This window comes from Oncorhynchus nerka, linkage group LG22, assembly GCF_034236695.1.
Source record: "Oncorhynchus nerka isolate Pitt River linkage group LG22, Oner_Uvic_2.0, whole genome shotgun sequence".
NCBI classification, from domain to species: domain Eukaryota; kingdom Metazoa; phylum Chordata; class Actinopteri; order Salmoniformes; family Salmonidae; genus Oncorhynchus; species Oncorhynchus nerka.
The window spans coordinates 87,643,708-87,667,808 of NC_088417.1; the positions used below are offsets into that span (position 1 = coordinate 87,643,708).

General features: G+C 43.8%; 1 protein-coding gene across 5 annotated transcripts; it reads left to right on the top strand.

Annotated features, from left to right (window-relative positions):
- Positions 1 to 740: 740 nt before the first annotated feature.
- Positions 741 to 22,567, top strand: LOC115105945 (protein prune homolog 2-like). 5 transcript variants are annotated; one of them, XM_029628474.2, is made up of 12 exons: positions 3,529 to 3,733; positions 4,195 to 4,485; positions 6,891 to 6,966; positions 7,309 to 7,518; positions 7,759 to 7,935; positions 8,312 to 8,414; positions 9,087 to 9,218; positions 13,188 to 13,274; positions 20,077 to 20,175; positions 20,270 to 20,308; positions 20,788 to 20,835; positions 21,062 to 22,567. In XM_029628474.2, the coding sequence occupies exons 3-12, from the start codon at positions 6,912 to 6,914 to the stop codon at positions 21,090 to 21,092; spliced, it is 981 nt and encodes a 326-aa protein (XP_029484334.2). In that variant the 5' UTR covers positions 3,529 to 3,733; positions 4,195 to 4,485; positions 6,891 to 6,911; the 3' UTR covers positions 21,093 to 22,567. The 5 variants fall into 5 exon arrangements, with proteins under 5 accessions (XP_064863615.1, XP_064863614.1, XP_029484335.2 ...); XM_065007543.1 differs by lacking the exons at positions 3,529 to 3,733; positions 4,195 to 4,485 and adding an exon at positions 741 to 886 and having other exon boundaries at positions 20,788 to 20,839; XM_065007542.1 differs by lacking the exons at positions 3,529 to 3,733; positions 4,195 to 4,485 and adding an exon at positions 741 to 886.
- The last annotated feature ends 1,534 nt before the right edge of the window (positions 22,568 to 24,101 follow it).

Sequence of the window (24,101 nt, forward strand, 5' to 3'; positions counted from 1 at the left end):
GTCTACACTGTATTTCTGATACATTTTATGTTATTTTAATGGACAAAAAATGTGCTTTTCTTTCAAAAACAAGGATAGTTCTATGTGACCCCAAACTTTTGAACGGTTGTGTGTATATATATATATATATATATATATATATATATTTTTTTAAATATATTTTTATATATCAGCAGTTGTCGCAGTGCTATACAGATACCCAGCCTAAAACCCCAAAGAACAACCATGGAGTTTTTCCTGGCCACTGTGCTTCTGCATTGCTTGCTCTTTATGGGTTTAGGCTGGGTATCTGTAAAGCACTTCATGACAACTGCTGATGTAAAAGGGCTTAATAAAATACATGTGATTGAATTTGATTGTAAAAAGTATGAATTGTAAGAAATAACAGACAGTCTCCTGAACATCTACCATATTATGAGATGGGGTATCAGTAGGCTATCCCATCTGTATGACATGGTTGATGAGAAAAATACCCTGGGAAGAATGTTGCCGATCCTGCCTGCACAGTTCCTGCAGGTTAAGAGGAAGTAAAGGGAAAATATGCCTACAGAGTCAAAGTTCCTTCGTTTATATTTGTGTTGTAATAGGTGCGTTTCACATTGTTTTATAATTGACACTTTCCTCCTTTTTTGTATCTATAAAAACTCAAATAAATTATCAACACAATTATCAACACATTCACAGGATTCTGGAATGGTCACTGGTTTGTTAATGTTTGTGCAGGTATCTTAGCAATAAATCATTAAAATCGACCCTATGGAGAGTTCTGTCTCATTTCTCACAGGACATGTAGAGAAGGGAACTAACCTGTGGTTTAATATTGTAATAGTTCATGATAGTCTATATAATATATTATAAACTGGGTGGATTGATTGACGGAAAGCAGGTATGACAAAACATTTATTTTTTACTCTTCTCATTATGTTTAACCAGTTTATAATAGCAATAAGGAACTTTGGGTATTGCCAATATACCACAGCTAAGGGCTGTGTGTGTGCCTTATTGTGCCTTATTGTGCCTTATTGTGCCTTAGTGTGCCTTATTGTGCCTTATTGTGCCTTATTGTGCCTTATTGTGCCTTATTGTGCCTTAGTGTGCCTTAGTGTGCCTTATTGTGCCTTATTGTGCCTTAGTGTGCCTTATTGTGCCTTATTGTGCCTTAGTGTGCCTTATTGTGCCTTATTGTGCCTTATTGTGCCTTAGTGTGCCTTATTGTGCCTTATTGTGCCTTAGTGTGCCTTATTGTGCCTTATTGTGCCTTATTGTGCCTTAGTGTGCCTTAGTGTGCCTTATAGTGCCTTATTGTGCCTTAGTGTGCCTTATTGTGCCTTATTGTGCCTTAGTGTGCCTTATTGTGCCTTATTGTGCCTTATTGTGCCTTAGTGTGCCTTATTGTGCCTTATTGTGCCTTAGTGTGCCTTAGTGTGCCTTATTGTGCCTTATTGTGCCTTATTGTGCCTTAGTGTGCCTTATTGTGCCTTATTGTGCCTTATTGTGCCTTAGTGTGCCTTATTGTGCCTTATTGTGCCTTAGTGTGCCTTAGTGTGCCTTATTGTGCCTTATTGTGCCTTATTGTGCCTTAGTGTGCCTTATTGTGCCTTATTGTGCCTTATTGTGCCTTATTGTGCCTTAGTGTGCCTTAGTGTGCCTTATTGTGCCTTAGTGTGCCTTATTGTGCCTTAGTGTGCCTTATTGTGCCTTAGTGTGCCTTAGTGTGCCTTATTGTGCCTTAGTGTGCCTTAGTGTGCCTTATTGTGCCTTAGTGTGCCTTATTGTGCCTTATTGTGCCTTATTGTGCCTTAGTGTGCCTTATTGTGCCTTATTGTGCCTTATTGTGCCTTATTGTGCCTTAGTGTGCCTTATTGTGCCTTATTGTGCCTTAGTGTGCCTTATTGTGCCTTAGTGTGCCTTAGTGTGCCTTATTGTGCCTTAGTGTGCCTTATTGTGCCTTATGGTTTTAATATATAATAGAAGGGTTATAATAAGGAATAGTACGTCACCTCATTATTGGCTTTTTGAACAGCCAGATTGTGTATTTCAGTGCTTGACTTGGGCTGGAGATGTCCAGAACACCGTAGCAGCACTTTACTTTTTGGGAAATTGCATACCAAAGCAAGTAGCCTATCGCTGGCCCAGATTCACACACCAAGGCAAAACAAATAATCAAAGCAGAATGAAGGCGGAATCTTCATTTAATAACAATGGAGAGTGGGCATTCATTTTCTGATTCCTCTGTTCAAATGTATCTGCCGCTAGTCTGTGAATCAGTGAATGACAGTACACTGAAAATGTGCCAACCTGAATGGCCAAATCAGGTTCCAAATGGTCAAATCAGGTTTTGTAAGGTCATGGAAAGTATGGAAATTAGTTTCCTAATTGTTCATGTAATTCATGAAAGCACACTTGTAAATATGATCAATCAATAAAAAAACTACATATCAGCCATTATCGTTTTGACCCTTCAGTGCATGTCTGTGGTGCTGCTTGTGTCCCAGTGCGAGCGGGCAGTTCCCCGAGGAGTGAGAGAAAACCACATTTTAGCAGCAGGTATAAAATAATGACAGACTAACTAGATAGCTATAGGTATGTTTTGAATTGGCTAACTAAGCATTCATTTCGTTGTTGTCTTTCCACCAGCACTGCAGAGCCTAAATACATCTTCACTGTTAGAAAACTGGGATTCCCCTCTATTAAACAGAAGCAATATAACTGCGAACATCAGTAGAAAATATTCTAAGAACTTTCTGTGCATAGAACTCCACAACACATGAATCATTTTATAAAGACACATGTATTTGGTTGTGATGTTGAGAAAGCCAAGCCTGCACACCCAGGAGCTCTCCAGATGGAGGGTTGACCACATGTTGACAACGTGACTAACAGTGCAGTTCTATGTGGGGGGCTAAGTGCTTTGATCAAGGGCACAATGGTAGGAGGTGGTAGGTCTACATGGGATTGGACACACCACTTTTCCAGTGTCAGTAATGCTTACTTTTTCATGTAAGCTATATATAATATGAATATGAATGAAAATGTAGTTACAAGTCATGGAGAAGTCAAGGAAAATATGTATTAACCGTTAACAGTGAATAATCAGAGGTATCTATAGCATAATGTCATTTGTGAATTTCAGTGAACATAGTCTAATGGATGACTTGGGAAAAGACAGCTCCTGCACTTCTTCCATCACAAGTCAAGCTCTGGTGTTAACACACACACACGTACACACGTACACACATACACACACACGCACGCACGCACGCACGCACGCACGCACGCACACACACACACACACACACACACACACACACACACACACACACACACACACACACACACACACACACACACACACACACACACACATAGGTATGACGGTGGCAGGACATCGTGGCAACGACCTTTGTACCAAACAGGCAGCAGTCATGTGTGCTGTACTTTCAGACTCCTATCTCTTCCTGTTTAACTGGTGAGACCGAGACCAAGAACAGAGGTGAGTGACTAAACAAACAAACATGCGCCCGTCCAAAGAGGATCTCCTCAGAGGAAAGGTCTTCCAACTATGTAGAATTAAGTTTTGTCGTTTAACAACCAGTGTTTGCAACTATTTACTGTATACTTGAAATCCCTGCTCATATTTGAAAGTTCCACATCTCTATTGTGTAGTAGGAGACACTGGCTATTGTTCGATCTTCCTGTTTTTTTATATTGTTTTTATTTTTGATTGCATTAGGTGAGAAGATGCTGTATTTCTTTTCTATTGTTTGATTGAAATATCAAGTGCTTGTTATCCTTAGATAGTGTATTATATATATATTATAATGAAGACAATAAGGCAGATACTGTACATGGAGAAATATGGGAGATGAATGAGACTGTAGGTAGGTGTGTTTATTTAGGAGACACTGAAGCAATTTAAGGTGACCAGACGTGATGTAGTTATAACTGAACATTTATAGTGGGTGGAACTAGCAAATGGTCGTAAAATTAGAACATTAGTAAAGGTGGTAGTCATACAGTTTAATGCTCATCATAAAGCACTGCTACGTATTTACAACATTTTCTGATCGATTTATTTAGATGAATCAAATAACATGGAATGGCTTCTAAAATACATCGATTGTCTTAAATAGTGAAAGCAAGGGATTCATTTGAATTATACTGTTTCCTTTCAACTTATTGTTTCTCTTTTAGCCCTGAGGGATAATAAAAACCTCTTTTAGCTGCGCAGTCGGGCTTACAACTCCTCTCAGTTGGCCTCTAATAATAACACACACACGCACGCACAACTGGAGAAGCAGGGGATTGCCTTTATTTGGTGCCAGCCTGGGTCATGTGACCACAAAATGGTGGAAGCTGTGAGCAGTTTGCAAGCTGAGCATCTCTACCAAGAGCCTGGGAGGAAAATAAAGACAAAAAGGGAGATACAGCTGAAATCCATGCTCTGAGACAGAGAAGGACAGAGATTCCTGTGCCCCAGTAGTGGTGAGTGGATGAGTTAAATGTGATGCAGAATAAGGAAAAGGGAGAAGAGAGAGATGTATTTATTTTCTAGAGACAGGAAGAGAGGGAGAGAGAGGGCGGGGCTGCTGTCATCAGCACGGTGTTGCTGTGCTGCGGTGTGTGTATTAGGCGGTTCATCGCCGTCCATGGAGCAAAGCAGCTGATGCTGGTCTTGCTATACCGACCATATGTGTGTTTATCTGTGTGTATGTGTGTGTGTGTGAATCAGCTATTCTAATCAGCATGTTTTTTGTTTGTTACATTTGCAAATGCAATCAGATTTGTCTTCTCCCGTCTGGAAGAGAAACTAGGATCAGTTCAGTATTTTCATGTGCGTGAGTGCACGTGAATGTTGGTTCATTTGCATCTGTGCCTAATCTGTGCTCGAGTGAGCATGTGGACATTTGAATCAGCAGAGAGACTGAAAAGAGGAGAGAGGGAAGAGAAGAGAACGGGAGGAGAGAGGGAGGAGAATGGGCTGCTGATGATGTAACCGCTTTACCCTACCTCCCCATCCCTCTCTCCGCCTCCTCCTGCAAGAAACGGATGGATGATTCACAGAGAAGGAGAGATCTGACGACCTTAACCCCAACCCTCCTCCCACTCCCCCCTCTTCTCCCTCTCCCTCTCCCCTCTTCCTCCTCTCCTCTTCTCCCTCTCTTTCTCCTCTCCCCTCCCTCTTTTCCCCCTCTCCCCCTCTTCCTCCCACTCCCTCTCTTCTCCCTCCCCCTCATCTCCTTCTCCCCCTCTTCCTCCACTCCCATTCATGTTTTCTACTCCCCTCCCACCCCTCCCTCATCTCCCTCTCCCCCTCTTCCTCCACTCCCATTCCTCTTTTCTACTCCCCTCCCACCCCCTCCCCCCCATTTCCTCCACTCCCTCCCTCATCTCCCTCTCCCCTCTTCCTCCACTCTCCCCTCTTCTTCCTCTTCCCTTCTACTCTCTCTCCCTCCCACTCCTCTTCCTCCACTCTCCCCTCTTCTTCCTCTTCCCCTCTACTCCCTCTCCCTCCCACTCCTCTTCCTCCACTCTACTACCCTTCCTTTTCTGACCCTCATCCACCCTCCCTCTTCTCCCTCTCCCCTCTTCCTCCACTCTCCCTCTCTTCTTCCTCTTCCCCTCTACTCCCTCTCCCTCCCACTCCTCTTCCTCCACTCTACTCCCCTTCCTTTTCTGACCCTCATCCACCCTCCCTCTTCTCCCTCTCCCCATTTTCTCCCTCTCCCCCTTTTCTCCCTCTCCCCCTCTTCCTCCTCTCCCCTCTAGTGGGGTAAATTCAAATCATCCCAGCAGCAATGATAGAGACACAATCCTTTAAGACAGTGTGCCTGTAGGAGATGTGACTGTGTGACTGTGTGTACTACAGTATTGCCAACTGAGTTCACTCACTGTGTGTGTATGAGCAAACATAAAACACAGTCAAGCTCTCACTGGTATGCAGTATCAATAGTCTTAGTATAGGGACTATTGTGGATGATGTCTTAGTATAGGGACTATTGTGGATGATGTCTTAGGATAGGGACTATTGTGGATGATGTCTTAGTATTTGTATTTATTATGGATCCCCATTAGCTGCTGCCAAGGCAGTCCCCATATACATTCACAGATTTCACAACACACTGTGTGCCCTCAGGCCCATACTCCACCACTACCACATATCTACAGTAGAAAAATCCATGTGTACATGTGTGTATAGTGCATATGTTATTGTGTGTGTCTGTGTATGCATGTGTCTGTGTCTATGTTTGATGTCTTAGTATAGGGACTATTGTGGATGATTTTGTAGTATAGGGACTATTTTGGATGATGGATGATGATTCTCCCCAGCAATGTAGAGGTTGAAGGACCACAGTAGAGGGTTTGGGACCTTGTAACCTGTCTGTTGAAGTGAAAAATCTATTCTCTCTTTGTGGTGCAAGAAATGAAAGCCCTGTTGTTTAGATAATGACACACACACACACACACACACACACACACACACACACACACACACACACACACACACACACACACACACACACACACACACACACACACACACACACACACACACACACCTCTCCAAAGTGTTCACAGTTCTGAAGAAATGTAAATGCACTTTTATAACTTATCTCTCCTATCTGTGTCGTTGAGGAGCAAACACACTTGTAGTTGTTTTGTTTTGTTTGGAACACAGCCCTGCATCCTCGCCAATTACTGTTGTTGTTTACATAATCCAAAAACAGCCCGTTGTAAAATCGCAATCTGGGTCAGGTGTGTAAAATGCATTTGGAGTTAGCTCCTCCCACCAGCTTTCTCTGACATGGACAAACTCACACATGCGCACGCACACACACTCTTTATTGAGTCTGTATTCAGTATGTCATTGGTCTCTGTGTTCTCTTCAGGTCCCACTGGGTGATGAGGGTATGGACCTGGCATCTCACAGTAAGATGAGCTCAGAGGTGGCCGAGGGCAGACCAGGTGAGCCTCAGTTAGACACTGGCAACTCTGTGTGTGATAGGTTATTATTCCATCATTACTCTTTGGCTACCTGCAGGACTGAGCTGTCAGTTTACTTAATTAGGCACCCTCTCACAGTTACATACAGCAGCATGATGAGGCTAGTTACTCATACAGACACATTAACTCATTCCTAATGCACATTTACTGCTATATCATTTAAAAGTCCAAATGTTCTTTAGCACAGAAGACAACCAGACAAAATGCCATAACACACGACTCCACAAGAGATAAGGAGTGATGAAGAGAGACAGATGGATCAATCTAACATGTACAGTGACTCTTCCCCCTCTCTCCCTGTAGCCCCTCCCAACTCGCTGCCCCTGCAGGGCACGCCGGGTGGCCCCTCCCAAAGGAAGAAGCTCTCCGCCCCGCGTATCAGCCTTTCACTGGACCAGAGTGAAGACGACGCCCTAGAGACACCCGATGACCTGGACATTAACGTGGACGACCTGGATACGCCCGATGACACAGACTATCTGGACTACACCGACAATGAGCTGGACTGGGAGGGTGAGTCAGTCTAGGAGTACGTCCCAAATGGCACTCTTAAGTACACTTTACAGTATAGGTCCATTTCAGACAGTCTAATATACCAAACAAGATATTTCACCACTTGGGAAGCTGCATCAATTAAAATTAACATTTTATTCCGTATACCTAATTTCTCTGTAATAAAATGTTTGTTGTTGGATTTATAGTATGTCTGTGTTTTCTCCTAGCTGTGTTTCTGTTGTTTTTTCCCCAAACCAGAACCCCCGACAGCCAATCGCAACACATCAAAAAAGCCGTGCGAGCCGATTCCTACGTGCAGTGCAGCGGAGGAGCGTCAGGATGCGAAGCTGTGGAGGGCCGTGGTCATCGGAGAGCAGGAACACCGCATCAACATGAAGATCATCGAGCCCTACCAGAGAGTTATATCCCATGGAGGTACAGGAAAGTTCTGATTGTTGTTTGGTGTTTTTATACCTTCTTTTTTTATATACCTTATTTTACCTCCTTTCTCTTGATGGGGTCTCCCATACAAAACAGATTTTAATTTCATGGAATGTAATGGGACTTAATTACAGGTAAAAAATTTAATATTCAGACATACACTGACATACCGATGGCAGATGACAGAGAGAAATACAAACAAACTGAGAAACAAAACAGCCAAACACCTCACCCAACAACACCCTACCCTACCCCACCCAACCCAGACCCAACCCACGATCTAGCCTCTGAGACAGGGTACTCTTGTAAACTGTTGTAGTGTGGGCAATATTTTAATATTTCTTTTGAAGTGTTGTTTTTCCTTCATCAGGGTACTATGGAAACGGAGTGAACGCCATAATAGTGTTTGCAGCGTGTTTCCTCCCAGACAGTGACAGTGAGGACTACCATGAAGTCATGGAGAACCTCTTCCTGTAAGTTGCACCTAACCTCACTCTCAATAGTACTGACTTAGGCACCTTTTAAAGGTGATGCACGCGGAGATCACATTCACTATAAATGCTGAATATTTCAGCTCAATCTGAAATTACCTTTAAATGTCAAGCAAGCTATTACTCAGATCTTGTGTGGATAGGGAATGTTTCCCGACCTTACTCCCCTATCCCTGGTTCGAAACGTAGACCTGTGACCAAACAATACATACATTATGTGTAGATGTTTTGATGGATATACTGATAACTAATTGCGTTTTATGGTTAAGTTCATGTCTGTCTTTATTTCCAAGAAAAATAACTTGAAGAGCAATGTTGTAAATATTCTGCATGTACCTTCCAATCGTTCATTGTCATACTCCTCTCTTGTTCTTCATTTCAGTGATATTTCAGATGTTTCTCTACTCTTTGGACATGTTTTAAATCATACACTAGAATCTAGTGATTAGATTGATTTACATTTGACATTTTGTCATTTATCAGATGCTCTTATCCACAGCGACTTACAATTAGTGCATTCATTTTAAGATAGCTAGGTGAGGCAAACTCATATCACAGTGGTAGTAAGTACATTTCCCTCAATAAAGTAGTTATCAGCGAAGTCAGTGATAGTAGTTTGATGTGTACTTGCCCTGCTGTTTGCCCTGCCGGCAGGTATGTGATCAGCACGTTGGAGCTGATGGTGGCAGAGGACTATATGATTGTCTATTTGAATGGAGCCACGCCCCACAGGAGGATGCCTGGAATGGGCTGGCTCAAGAAGTGCTACCAGATGATTGACAGGAGGTAGATTGCTTTTTACAATGTTTGATTCATGGATGAGTAGATGGATGGATGAATTATATTTGTAGTATGAAAAAGTGCAAGGGGATAGAATCTTGACCACGGGATAAAATGTGATAGGATTAACATGTATTTACAGTCGAAGTCGGAAGTTTACATACACTTAGGTTGGAGTCATTAAAACTAGTTTTTCAACCACTCCACAAATTTCTTGTTAACAAACTATAGTTTTGGCAAGTTGGGTACGACATCTACTTTGAGCATGACACAATTAATTTTTCCAACAATTGTTTCAGACAGATTATTTTACTGTATCACAATTCCAGTGGGTCAGAAGTTTACATACACTAAATTGACTGTGCCTTTAATCAGCTTGGAAAATTCCAGAAAGTGATTTCATGGCTTTAGAAGCTTTTGATAGGCTAATTGACATAATTTGAGTCAATTGGAGGTGTACCTGTGGATGTATTTCAAGGCCTACCTTCAAACTCAGTGCCTCTTTTCTTGACATCAGGGGTGAATCAAAAGAAATCAGCCAAGACCTCAGAAAAAACATTGTAGACCTCCAAAAGTCTGGTTGATCCTTGGGAGCAATTTTCAAATGCCTGAAGGTACACGTTCATCTGTACAAACAATAGTACGCAAGTATAAACACCATGGGACCGCGCAGCTGTCATACCGCTCAGGAAGGAGACGCGTTCTATCTCCTAGAGATGAACATACTTTGGTGCAAAAAGTGCAAATCAAACCCCAGAACAACAACAAATGGCCTTCTGAAGATGCTGGAGGAAACAGGCAAAAGTATATATCCACAGTAAAACGTGTCCTGTTTCGACATAACCTGAAACGCCGCTCAGCAAGGAAGAGCCACTGCTCCAAAACCACCATAAAAAAGCCAGACTACGGTTTGCAACTGCACATGGGGACAAAGATCATACTTTTTAGAGAAATGTCCTTTGGTCTGATCAAACAAAAATAGAACTGTTTGGCCATAATGACCATCGTTATATTTGGAGGAAAAAGGGGGAGGCTTGCAAGCCGAAGGACACCATCCCAACCGTGAAGCACGGGGGTGGCAGCATCATGTTGTGGGAGTGCTTTGCTGCAGGAGGGACTGGTGCACTTCACAAAATAGATGGCATCATGAGGGTGGACAATTATGTGGACATATTGAAGCAACATCTCAAGACATCAGTCAGGAAGTTAAAGCTTGGTCGCAAATGAGTCTTCCAAATGGACAATGACCCCAAGCATACTTCCAAAGTTGTGGCAAAATGGCTTAAGGACAACAAAGTCAAGGTATTGGAGTTGAAACGTTTTTCTTGTGGTGAAGGAGAGGCGGACCAAAACGCAGCGTGGTTATATTGATTAATGTTTAATAAAAAAAGATAAACACGAACACTACAAAACAATAAACGTGGAAAACCAAAAACAGCCCTATCTGGTGCAAACACAGAGACAGGAACAATCACCCACAAAACCCAACACCAAACAGGCTACCTAAATATGGTTCCCAATCAGAGGCAATGACTAACACCTGCCTCTGATTGAGAACCATATCAGGCCAGACATAGAAATAGACAAACAAGACATCCAACATAGAATGCCCACTCAGATCACACCCTGACCAAACAAAACATAGAAACATACAAAGCAAACTATGGTCAGGGTGTGACAGTAACCCCCCCCCCCCCCCTCCCCCCCAAGGTGCGGACTCCGGCCGCAAAACCTGAACCTATTGGGGAGGGTCTGGGTGGGCATCTGTCCGCGGTGGCGGCTCTGGTGCTGGACGTGGCCCCCACTTCACCATAGTCTTAGTCCTCCTTATTGTCTGCTTCCGTGGCCTCCCAACCACGGTGACCCTACTAAATGACCCCACTGGACTGAGGGGCAGCTCAGGACAGAGGGGCAGAAGCTCTGGACAGAGGGGCGGAAGCCCTGGACAGAGGGGCGGAAGCTCTGGACAGAGGGGCGGAAGCTCTGGACAGAGGGGCGGAAGCTCTGGGCTGACGGCCCCTGGCTGACAGGCGGCCCCTGGCTGACTGGCGGCACTGGCGGCCCCAGGCTGACTGGCGTCACTGGCGGCCCCTGGCTGACTGGCGGCACTGGCGGCCCCTGGCTGACTGGCGGCACTGGCGGCCCCCTGGCTGACTGGCGGCACTGGCGGCCCCTGGCTGACTGGCGGCACTGGCGGCCCCTGGCTGACTGGCGGCACTGGCGGCCCCTGGCTGACTGGCGGCACTGGCGGCCCCTGGGTGACTGGCGGCACTGGCGGCTCCTTGCAGACTGGCGGCACTGGCAGCGCTGGGCAGACTGGCGGCACTGGCGGCGCTGGGCAGACGGGTGGCTCAGGCGGCGCTGGGCAGACGGGTAGCTCAGATGGTGCTGGGCAGACGGGAAGCTCCGGCAACGCTGGAGAGGAAGGCTCTGGCAGCGCTGGACTGAGTAGCTCTGGCGCCTCTGGAATGAGGGGCTCTAGCGCCTCTGGACTGAGGGGCGGGAGCTCTGGCAGCGCCGAACAGGCCAACATAGAATTCCCACTCAGATCACACCCTGACCAAACAAAACATAGAAACATACAAAGCAAACTATGGTCAGGGTGTGACAGGAGTGGCCATCACAAAGCCCTGACCTCAATCCTATAGAAAATGTGTGGGCAGAACTGAAAAAGCGTGTGTGAGCAAGGAGGCCTACAAACCTAACTCAGTTACACCAGCTCTTTCAGGAGGAATGGGCCAAAATTCACCCAACATATTGTGGGTGTCACGGCTGATTTCCTCCTCTTCGTCTGAGCCTCGATACGAGGAGCTGGTATGTTCCGCACCGGGCTATGCACCCGCACTGGGCACACCGTGCACTCCACAGCATAACACGGTGTCTGCCCGGTCTCTCTAGCCCCCCGGTAAGCACAGGAAGTTGGCGCAGGTCTCCTACCTGGCTTCGCCATACTCCCTGTGTGCCTCCCCCAATACATTTTTGGGGCTGACTCTTGGGCTTCCATCCGCGCCGCCGTGCTGCCTCCTCATAGCAGCGCCTCTCCGCCTTCGCTGCCTCCAGCTCCGCTTTGGGGCGGCGATATTCCCCTGGCTGTGCCCAGGGTCCTTTTCCGTCCAGTATCTCCTCCCAAGTCTAATATTCCTGATTGTGCTGCTCCTCCTGCCGCTGCCTGTCACCACGCTGCTTGGTCCTGTTTTGGTGGGTAATTCTGTCACGGCTGATTTTCTCCTCTTCGTCTGAAGACCAATATGCAGCGTGGTAAGTGTCCATAGTTGTTTTTAATGAAATTACCTGAACACTACAAAACAATAAACGAACTGTGAACAACCGAAACCGAAACAGTACCGTGTGGTGAACAAACACAGACACGGAAACAATCACCCACAAAGTACCCACAGAATATGGCTGCCTAAATATGGTTCCCAATGAGAGACAACGATAGACAGCTGCCTCTAATTGAGAACCAATCCAGGAAACCATAGACATACAATATACCTAGAAAGGAAACAGCCCCATAAACATACAAAACCCCTAGACAAGATGAAAGTGTGGGTGTGACAGTGGGAAGTTTGTGGAAGGCTACCCGAAACGTTTGACCAAAGTTAAACAATTTGAAGCCAATGCTATCAAATACTAATTGAGTGTATGTAAACTTCTGACCCACTGGGAATGTGATGAAAGAAATCAAAGCTGAAATAAATAATTATATCTACTATTATTCTGACATTTCACATTCATAAAATGAAGTGGTGACCTAACTGACCTAAAACAGGGAATTATTACTAGGATTAAATGTCAGGAATTGTGAAAAACTATTTTTCACAATTCCTGACTGAGTTTAAATGTATTTGGCTAAGGTGTATGTAAATTTAGACTTCAACTGTATTACCCCATGTGTTCAACAGTAATAACATTGTATCATGCCACCACACACAAACACTCAATATGATAATTTTTATGAATGTTTGGTTACAGGCTCAGGAAGAATTTGAAATCGTTCATCATTGTCCACCCGTCCTGGTTTATACGGACCATCCTAGCCATCACCAGGCCCTTCATAAGGTAAACACATGTAGACAGTGCCTTCAGAAATGATTCACACCCCATGACGTTTTGTTGTGACAAAGTGGTAGTAAAACTGATTTGTCATTTTTTTGGTCAACAAGCTACACAAAATACTCTAATGTCAAAGTACAAGAAAAGTCTAACATTTGTAAAAAGAAAAAAAGAAGAAAAAAAAAGAAAAGGAAAACTAGTATATCTTGATATATTAAATCACTTTTGGCAGTGATTATAGTTGTGAGTCTTTCAGGATGTCTCTAAGAGCTTTCCACACATAGATTGTGCAACATTTGCCCATTATTATTTTTTGCAATTCTTCAAGCTCTGTCAAATTGGTTGTTGATCATTGCTAGATAACCATTTTCAGTTCTTACCATAGATTTTCAAGCAGTTTTAAGTCAAAACTGTAACCAGGACACTCAGGAACATTCACTGTCTTCTAGGTAAAAATCTTCCGTGTAGATTTGGCCTTGTGTTTTAGTTATTGACCTGCTGAAAGGTGATTTCATCTCCCATTGTCTGGTGGAAGGTTTTCCTCTAGGATTCTGCCTGTGCCTCGCTCCATTACGTTTATTTTTTATCCTGAACAATCACAAGCATCCATGTCTTTGTTATGTTCTCGTGTCTTAACCAGTTTAAATAGCCGGTCTTTTTCGTATATATCTTAATCTCACTTTCTATCTACGAACTAAATATACTTTCCTGCAAACCACCTCATCCAATGTAGTACAGATCTGCTATTTTTATTTCTTATAACTGGAACTTCCATCAGGAGCTAGCCAGCTAACTAGCTACTAGTCTTTGTTAGCCACGGCTAGCAGTCTTCATCTTTTTCCCGGTCATCAGCCAGCTTTAGCTCAGACAACACCTGCCAGTCTGCACAGCTCGATATCAACCAAGAGCATATCAGACTGTTTTTCTCTACCATATCACCGGATTCCTGCCGCTCTGGATCATTACACAGGATCATCGCAGCTAGCTGGCTGCAAACAAGTGGCTATTGTTAGCTAACGCCTCTGTCCTGAAGCAGCAGCAGCTAGCCTTGAGCTAGCCTCGAGCTAGGCCGCTCGACCAGCTAATTCTAGGGCTACAATACCTCCTTTGCCAATTGGCCTGGTCCCTTTATTGTTGACACGGAGCCCCTCCAATCCATCACGAATGGACTGCCGACGTGATCGCCCGATGTGGTCTCAACAGGCTATTCTGTTACGATGTCTCCAAAGAACCATCACTAGCCCTGGCCCACTAGCTTTTTTGAACGCTGTGTCCCCTGCTCACCTAGCGTAGTAGTGACTAGCGAACCTCACCCTGACTCACCTATTGCTGCTCTTTTGACCTTATGATCACTCGGCTACACAGCTGATGCCCCCTGGACTGCTTCAATAACACGGTACCTCGTTTGTTTACCTGTCAGCCCCAGCCTCGAACTCAGGTCCTGTATGTACCTAACTGACCTGCTCTTGCCCATTCATCACCATTTACTCGTTGTTGTCTTAGCTCTTCTGATCAACACCTGTGATTGCTTTATGCCCCTCTCTAATGTCAGTATGCCTTGTCGCACTGCTGTCTTGGCTATTTCTTATTGTTTTATTTCACAGTAGAGCCCTCAGTCCCGCTCAAAATGCCTTATATAGCTCTTTTGTCCCACACAAAAAATCCTTACCTGGCTTAACTGGTGCCTCCAGAGACGAAACCTCTCTCATTGTCACTCAACGCCTAGGTTTATCTCCACTGTACTCACATCCTAACATACATACTGTACATTATGCCTTGAATCTATTCTTCCACGCCTAGAAATCTGCTCCTTTTATTCTATGTCCCCAACGCACTAGACGACCAGTTCTTATAGCCTTTAGCCGTACCCTTATCCTACTCCTCCTCTGTTCCTCTGGTGATGTAGAGGTTAACCCAGGCCCTGTAGCCCCCAGTTCCACTCCTGTTCCCCAGGCGCTATCATTTGTTGACTTCTGTAAACGTAAAAGCCTTGGTTTCATACATGTTAACATCAGAAGCCTTCTCCCTAAGTTTGTTTTATTCACTGCTTTAGCACACTCAGCCAACCCTGATGTCCTAGCCATGTCTGAATCCTGGCTTAGGAAGGCCACCAAAAATTCTGAAATTTCCATCCCCAACTACAACATTTTCCGACAAGATAGAACGGCCAAAGGGGGTGGAGATGCAATCTACTGCAGAGATAGCCTGCGGAGTTCTGGCATGCTATCCAGGTCTATGCCCAAACAGTTCGAGCTTCTACTTTTAAAAGTCCACCTTTCCAGAAATAAGTCTCCACTGTTGCCGCTTGTTATAGACCCCCCTCAGCCCCCAGCTGTGCCCTGGACACTATATTATATGTGAATTAATTGCCCCCCATTTATCTTCAGAGTTTGTACTGCTAGGTGACCTAAACTGGGATATGCTTAACACCCCGGCCGTCCTACAATCTAAGCTAGATGCCCTCAATCTCACACAAACTATCATGGAACCTACCAGGTGCAACCCCAAATCCGTAAACACGGGCACCCTCATAGATATCATCCTGACCAACCTGCCCTCTAAATACACCTCTGCTGTCTTCAACCAGGATCCCAGCGACCACTGCCTCATTGCCTGCGTCCGTAATGGTTCCGTGGTCAAAAGACCACCCTTCATCACTGTCAAACTATAACAATTCAGTGAGCAGGCCTTACTAATCGACCTGGCCTGGGTATCCTGGAAGAAAATTGACCTCATTCCGTCAGTAGAGGATGCCTGGTTATTCTTTAAAAGTGCTTTCCTCACCATCTTAAATAAGCATGCCCCATTCAAAAATGTAGAACTAAAAACAGATATAGCCCTTGGTTCGCTCCAGACTTGACTGCCCTTGACCAGCACAAAAACATCCTGTGGCGTGCTGTATTAGCATTGAATAGCCCCCGTGATATGCAACTTTTCAGGGAAGTTAGGAACCAATATACACAGGCAGGTAGGAAAGCAAGGGCTAGATTTTTCAAATAGAAATTTGCATCCTGTAGCATAAACTCCAAAAAGTTTTTGGACACTGTAAAGTCCATGGAGAATAAGAGCACCTCCTCCTATCTGCCCACTGCACTCATGCTAGGAAACACTGCCACCACCGATAAATCTATGATAATCAAAGATTTTAATAAGCCATGCTTTCCATCTGGCTACCCTTACCCAGGTCAACAGCTCTGCACCCCCCACAGAAACTTGCACAAGCCTCCCCATTTCTCCTTCACCCAAATCCAGATAGCTGATGTTCTGAAAGAGCTGCAAAATCTGGACCCCTACAAATCAGCTGGGCTAGTCAATCTGGACCATCTCTTTCTTAAATTATCTACCTCAATTGTTGCAACCCCTATTACTAACCTGTTCAACCTCTATTTCATATCGTCTGAGATCCCTAAAGATTGGAAAGCGGCCGCGGTGGGGATGATCTATCCTACCCTGCATTTCTAAAGTCTTCGAAAGCCAAGTAAACAAACAGATTACTGACCATTTCGAATCGCACCGTACCTTCTCCGCTATGCAATCTAGTTTCCGAGCTGGTCACGGGTGCACCACGCTCATGGTCTTAAACGATATCATAACCGCCATTGATAAAAGACAATACTGTGCAGCCGTCTTCATCGACCTGGCCAAGGCTTTCGACTCTGTCAATCACCGCATTCTTATCGGCAGACTCAACAGCCTTGGTTTCTCAAATCGGAGGGCCTGTTGTCCAGACCTCTTGCAGTCTCTATAGGGGTGCCACAAGGTTCAATTCCCGGGCCGACTCTTTTCTCTGTATACATCAGTGATGTCTCTCTTGCTGCTGGTGATTCTCTGATCCACCTCTACGCAGACGACACCATTCTGTATACTTCTGGCCCTTCTTTGGACACTGTGTTAACAAACCTCCAGACAAGCTTCAATGCCATACAACACTCCTTCTATGGCCTCCAACTGCTCTTAAATGCAAGTAAAACTAAATGCATGCTCTTCAACCGATCACTGCCCGCACCCTCCCGCCCATCTAGCATCACTACTCTGGACGGTTCTGACTTAGAATATGTGGACAACTACAAATACCTAGGTTTCTGGTTAGACTGTAAACTCTCCTTCCAGACTCACATTAAGCATCTCCAATCCAAAATGAAATCTAGAATCAGCTTCCTATTTCACAACAAAGCTTCCTTCACTCATGCTGCCAAACATACCCTCGTGAAACTGACTATCCTACCGATCCTTGACTTTGGCGATGTCATTTACCAAATAGCCTCCAACACTCTTCTCAGCAAATTGGATGCAGTCTATCACAGGGCCATCCGTTTTGTTACCAAAGCCCCATATACGACCTGTATGCTCTTGTTGGCTGGCCCTCGCTTCATATTCGTTGCCAAACCTACTGGCTCCAGGTCATCTATAAGCCTTTGTTAGGTATAGCCCTGCTTTATCTCAGCTCACTGGTCACCATAGCAGCACCCACCCGTAGCACACGCTCCAGCAGGTATATTTCACTGGTCATCCCCAAAGCCAACTCCTGCTTTGGCCGCCTTTCCTTCCAGTTCTCTGCTGCCAATGACTGGAACAAATTGGAAATATCACTGAAGCTGGATTCTTATATCTCCCTCACTAGCTTTAAGCATCAGCTGTCAGAGCAGCAAACCAATCATTGCACCTGTACACAGCCCATCTGTAAATAGCCCACCCAGCTACCTCATCCCTACATTGTTCTTTATTTTTTGGTCTTTTGCACCCCAGTATCTCTACTTGCACATTCATCTTCTGCACATCTATCACTCCAGTGTTTAATTGCTCAATTGTAATTATTTCGCCACCATGGCCTATTTATTGCCTTACCTCCCAAATCTTACTACATTTGCACACACTGTATATAGACTTTTCTATTGTGTTATTGACTGTACGTTTGTTAATCGCATGTGTAACTCTGTGTTTTTGTCGCACTGCTTTGCTTTATTTTGGCCAGGTCACAATTGTAAATGAGAACTTGTTCTCAACTGGCCTACCTGGTTAAATAAAGGTGAAATAAGAAAATCATTTTAAAAAGCATACCCATAACATGATGCAACCACCACTGTGCTTGAAAATATGGAGAGTAGTACTCAGTAATGTGTTGTTTTGGATTTGCTCCAAACATGGCACTTTGTATTCAGGGCAAAAAGTTAATTTCTTTGCCAAATTTTTGCAGTATTACTTTAGTGGTTTCCTTTCTCCCCAGCAACTGAGTTAGGAAGGATGTCTGTATCTTTGTATTGACTGGGTGTATTGATACACCAACCAAATTGTAATTAATAACTTCACCATGCTCAAAGGGATATTTCAAGTTCCAGTTTCAACTGACCTGAGCCCTAGGACCATGCCCCAGGACTACCTGACATGATGACTCCTTGCTGTCCCCAGTCCACCTGGCCGTGCTGCTGCTCCAATTTCAACTGTTCTGCCTTATTATTATTCGACCATGCTGGTCATTTATGAACATTTGAACATCTTGGCCATGTTCTGTTATAATCTCCACCCGGCACAGCCAGAAGAGGACTGGCCACCCCACATAGTCTGGTTCCTCTCTAGGTTTCTTCCTAGGTTTTGGCCTTTCTAGGGAGTTTTTCCTAGCCACCGTGCTTCTACACCTGCATTGCTTGCTGTTTGGGGTTTTAGGCTGGGTTTCTGTACAGCACTTTGAGATATCAGCTTATGTACGAAGGGCTATATAAATACATTTGATTTGATTTGATTTGGATATTCAATGTCTGCTTTTTTTTACCCATCTACCAACAGGTGCCTTCTTTGCGGCGAGACATTGGAAAACCTAACTGGCCTTTGTAATTGAATCTGTGTTTGAAATTCAATGCTCAACTAAGGGACCTTACAGTTAATTGTATGTGTGGGTTACAGAGATGAGGAAGGCATTCAAAAATCATGTTAAAAACTAATATTGTACACAAAGTGAGTCTATCTATTATGTGACATGTCAAGCAAATGTTTACTCCTGAACTTATTTAGGCTTGCCATAACAAAGGGGTTGAATACTTGACTCAAGACATTTCAGCTTTTCATATTTAATTAATTTGATTACAAAAATTCTAACAACATAATTCCACTTTGACATTATGGGGTATTTTGTGTAGGCCAGTGACAAAATATCTCAATTTAATCAATTTTAAAATTCTGACTCTAACACAACAAAATGTGGAGAATGTCAAGGGGTGTGAATACTTCGTGAAAGCATGGTATACAAAACACCTACTCTTACATGACATAGCCTGAACAGGTGAATGCTATGATCCCTTGTTGATGTCACTTTAAATCAGTGTAGATGAAGGGGAGGTAGACAGGTTAAAGAAGGATTTCTTAGCCTTGAGACAATTGAGACATGGATTGTGTATGTGTGCCAGTCAGAGGGTGAATGGGCAAGACAAAAGATGTTAGTGCCTTTAAATGCGGTATGGTAGTAGGTGCCAGGTGCACTTGCTTGTGTCAAGAACTGCAACGCTGCTGGGTTTTTCACCCTTAACAGTTTCCTGTGTGTATCAATGGTCCGCCACCCAAAGGACATCCAGCCAACTTGAAACAACTGTGGGAAGCATTGGGTTCAACATGGGCCAGCATCCCTGTGGAACGCTTTTGACATCTTGTAGAGTCCATGACCAGATGAATTTAGGCTGTTCTGAGGATAAAAGGGGGTGCAACTCAATATTAGTAAGGTGTTCCTAATGTTTTATACACTCAGTGTACATTTCTCTGTTCAAATAAAATAATCTGGTAGATAAAGATAGCAGGAGTGTGTTTGTGTGTTTTGTCACAGCACCAAGTTCAGCAATAAGATAAAGTACGTGAACAGCCTGGCTGAGCTGCAGGAACTCATCCCCATGGAGTATGTCCACATCCCAGAGTGCATCATTAGGTGAGCCCAGTCTACACATCCCTCTCTCCCTTCTTCTCCTCTCCTCCTCTTCACTGTAACTGACTATCTTCCGTTGTCAACTCTCACCCCTTAGCCTTGACGAGGAGCTGAAGGAAGCGGCGCTGAGCTCGACGTAAGCATTGACTCCCTTCCCTTATTATTACGGCTGTAGAAACAGAAACTATGTACCTCCCCATGTCTGTTCTCTCTTAACTAGACTCCCATCTATCACATGATCCTGTTTAACATCAGAAAGGCTTCTAGGTTGGATCAGCCTTCTCACTTGTGTGTTTGTTCTGACTACTTTCATGCACTGTAGTAATATGGAAATGTGATAAATGTATCCCGCAAGGCATTTGTCTTCCATGTATTACCATAATCTATGGTTTATTGATGATTAATTATGGTGATATATCACAGATGGTGAATGAGATGAGTCTGAGAAAGGGATGTAGAATTCCAATGAGAAACATACTCATTTGACTATATTTGGTTCAGCCTTCCCCACTAAGAATACCATTGATTCAATATGGTCCATAGAATGTAGCCCTTGATATATTTACCACTGCACCCCAAATTCCCTTCTGACTTGTTTTCCTTTTTCTTCTGTAGTGTGAGCAGCTTCCTCCAGGGACCTGAGCCGACGTCTGGGAGACCAGAGTCAGTAAGACCACTAAAGCTACTTGTTTAAGTGCAGTCTGAAGAGAGATGGCCTTGTCTGGCTTGTCTGTCTTTCATATAAACACTAAGGCTGCATCCCAAAATGGCACCCTATTCCCTTTAGGGCCCTGGTCAAAAGCAGTGCACTATATTAGGGAATAGTTTGCTATTTGGGATGCTACCTCTAACATTACTGCCTGTTTCATTGGCTTCTCTTCCTCTACAGAGCCGATAAAACCAACACGAACAGCTCCTAGACAAAGTGGTCTTCAACACCACTGGAAATGGATGGTTGTGGCTTCGCTTCAAAATGGAATTTCACATTGTTTTAGAACTCCTGAATGTTTCGTACACTAGAAACAGTAAGACTGATGTACTATTCCTGTGTGTTTGTCAGACATGGAGACGACTATGAAAACATTCCATAATCCCTGTTAGCACTCAGACGCAGTATCCTATAACATCACCATAACATTAATCTACAACACCATTGACAGACTTTAGATTAGCACCAGGGGTTTCTTAATCCTGGTCTTTGGGACCCACAGGGGTGCACTGTTTTGTTTCTTCCCAGCACTAACACCTGATAGCACACCAAGGTCTTGATGATTAGTTGAATAATCAGGTATGTGTGCTGGGTTGTAACAGAATTTGCACACAAGTGGGTTGCCCAGGATCAGTACTAAGATGCTTGACACTGTAAATCCACATACATGATAGTTTGGTAAGGACAGAATAACAAATGGTCTCTCACAGTACAGTACATACTTCCATTCTCAGCATCGAAGTTAATGTTGTACTTTGGTAATAATGCATGAGCAGCAGTGAAGCAATAATATATCATCCTTTAAAGGTAGACTCAGTGGACTGATGTGGCCACGAGCAGCACCGCAGATATTGAAAGGAGCGAGATGCAAGACTTGACTTTCACAGTATCTGTGCAGGTGCACGCTTCACGGTGTCCACAGCATGGTAGCCACAGCCACAGGACCAAAACAGCGGGGAAGTTTGAGTTTCATGCTTCATTGCTCTTAGTTCTTGCGGAAATTGACCCACTATGCTGTTGACTTTCTGCATCTAAATCACATCGCTGAGTCTACCTTTAATGTTAGTCCATCTGGGATTTAGACAAGTCATTATGTCCTTGAGACAACAGCACATCAACGATGGTATGTCAAAATCAATCTGACATATCGATGGCATGATAAAACCTAGTCCCCTTAGGAAATGACCAAGTTACACGTCTCAATCTTTTTTGTTGTTGATCTTATTACTCTGGATCTTGATGAAAGTGTTTTACCATTAAAATCTCTAGATGTTTTTACGTTGAATTAATCTGAAATACAGAGGATGCCATGTGTAACCATAGAAATATATTTCTGTGTGTAACCATGTGGTAATGTGTGAAAACAAGCTGTCAGTAAATTGCGAGAGCATGTCCTTTCAGATACCTGTCCTATAAGTCGAGCGTGCCGTGTGTGTGTGTGTTGTGTCTGTGTGTTTCCGTCAGACTTTCTACATATTCACCGTCTAGGGCTCGTGTTGCACCAAACAGGATATGACCTCAGAGTGGGACAGAGAGAGCAGCATGGGTCTCTGTAAAGCACAATTTCGCATCCCACGTGTGGGTGTATGCGTGTGTGTCAATGCATGTTTCCTCAGAATGATGGCCTTCAACAGTGTGTGTAATATGATGGAACACGAAATCAATAAATTGTTTTACGCTGAGCAATTCTGTGTTTTTCCTCATGTGCCATCTATGCCAATGTCAGTTGTATTCATTTGTGAATTAAATGGCCAGTGATGAATTTGCATCCTTATTAGCCATACTTGAAGATCATTTACCTTCCTATCACACCACCAGGGTGATATTAAGGGCTGGATTTAATGTGCATCGCAGAAGTATTGTAGGAAAATTTGTGATTGAAATGTATAAGGCAATGTTCCTGCGTTTGCGGAGACTGCATTCACAGTAAACGCTGAATATGTCGGCTAAATCTAAAATTACCTTTACATTTTAACACAGATCTTCCATGATACAGATTGAATCCATCCCTTAGCGTTTCTTATTGGATAAGTCCAGCTCCTCCCTGATAGTCTATTCTTCCATTTGGTGCCAAATGTATACAGGTTGTCAGGTAGCCTAGTGGTTAGAGCGTTGAGCCAGTAAACGAAAGGTTACTAGATGGAGTCCCTGAGCAGACAAGGTAAAAAAGAAATCTGTCGTTCTGCCCCTGAACAAGGCAGTTAACCCACTGTTCCCCGGTAGGCTGTCATTGTAAATAAGAATGTTTTCTTAACTGACTGACCTAGTTAAATAACAATGCTAGTGACACGTGGCTTGTATCACAACAAAATCTTGTCAATGTTATTTGAAGAACAAAAAAACATTTCCAAAAGTCCATGGAAGCAAATTAAGTATACAAAGACAAGTGGCAAAACCATAACTGATTTAAGGTATTGAACTTAAACACTCACAAAAGAGGAATAATATTTTGAAACTGATTTCACTGCGCATGATACTGTATTTCAGGGGCCGTGGATAAAGTCAGACAAAATAAACAAAAAAGTCAAAGAATATACTTTTCCCCTAAATGTTAAAAATAATAGGTATTTGACAACCTACACAATTTTGTGTATGAACAGCATTTATTAAAACACCTCAACATGAAATATCTTTGTGTTTTATATCAAACAAGGACAAATAAGATGGCTGCAAGCTCTGAGAGAAAGAGCGATTCAATGAGAGAGCGTGAGCGATGAGGCAGAAAGAGAAAAATCCTGCTCAAGATACAGCACCCTTCAGCAAAATGTATAGCTCTCGTCATTATCCCCTGGCTGTCCGTACCTGAACTTCATGTAGATCGTTCCATCCTGATCCATATATTTAACAACTTTAACCCGGCCCATCCAGCCATCTGTGAATTACACCGACTGGGCCTCTGCATTGTTAGGAAGGGCCCGTAAGGAAGCATTTCTCTGTTGTCTAAACCTGTTTACAAAGCATTGTGACAAATATATTTCAATTTGTTTTTCTACTGCTTCTATTGCACCAGGCACGCTCAATCAAGCCATTTGAAATAGTGTTTAAACCCTGGTCTGCTCTAAGAGGTATGCCTAGTCGGGATGTTGGAACAGAGCCCACCTCGTCTCTGTAGTTGCAGCACTCCCGATGCTGTGGAGTCCCTCTACTCGCTCAGACAGAGCCCCCCGGCTGTGAGGATGGCATGGGCATGACAAATAGTGCAGTTGTATGGACCAGGCCC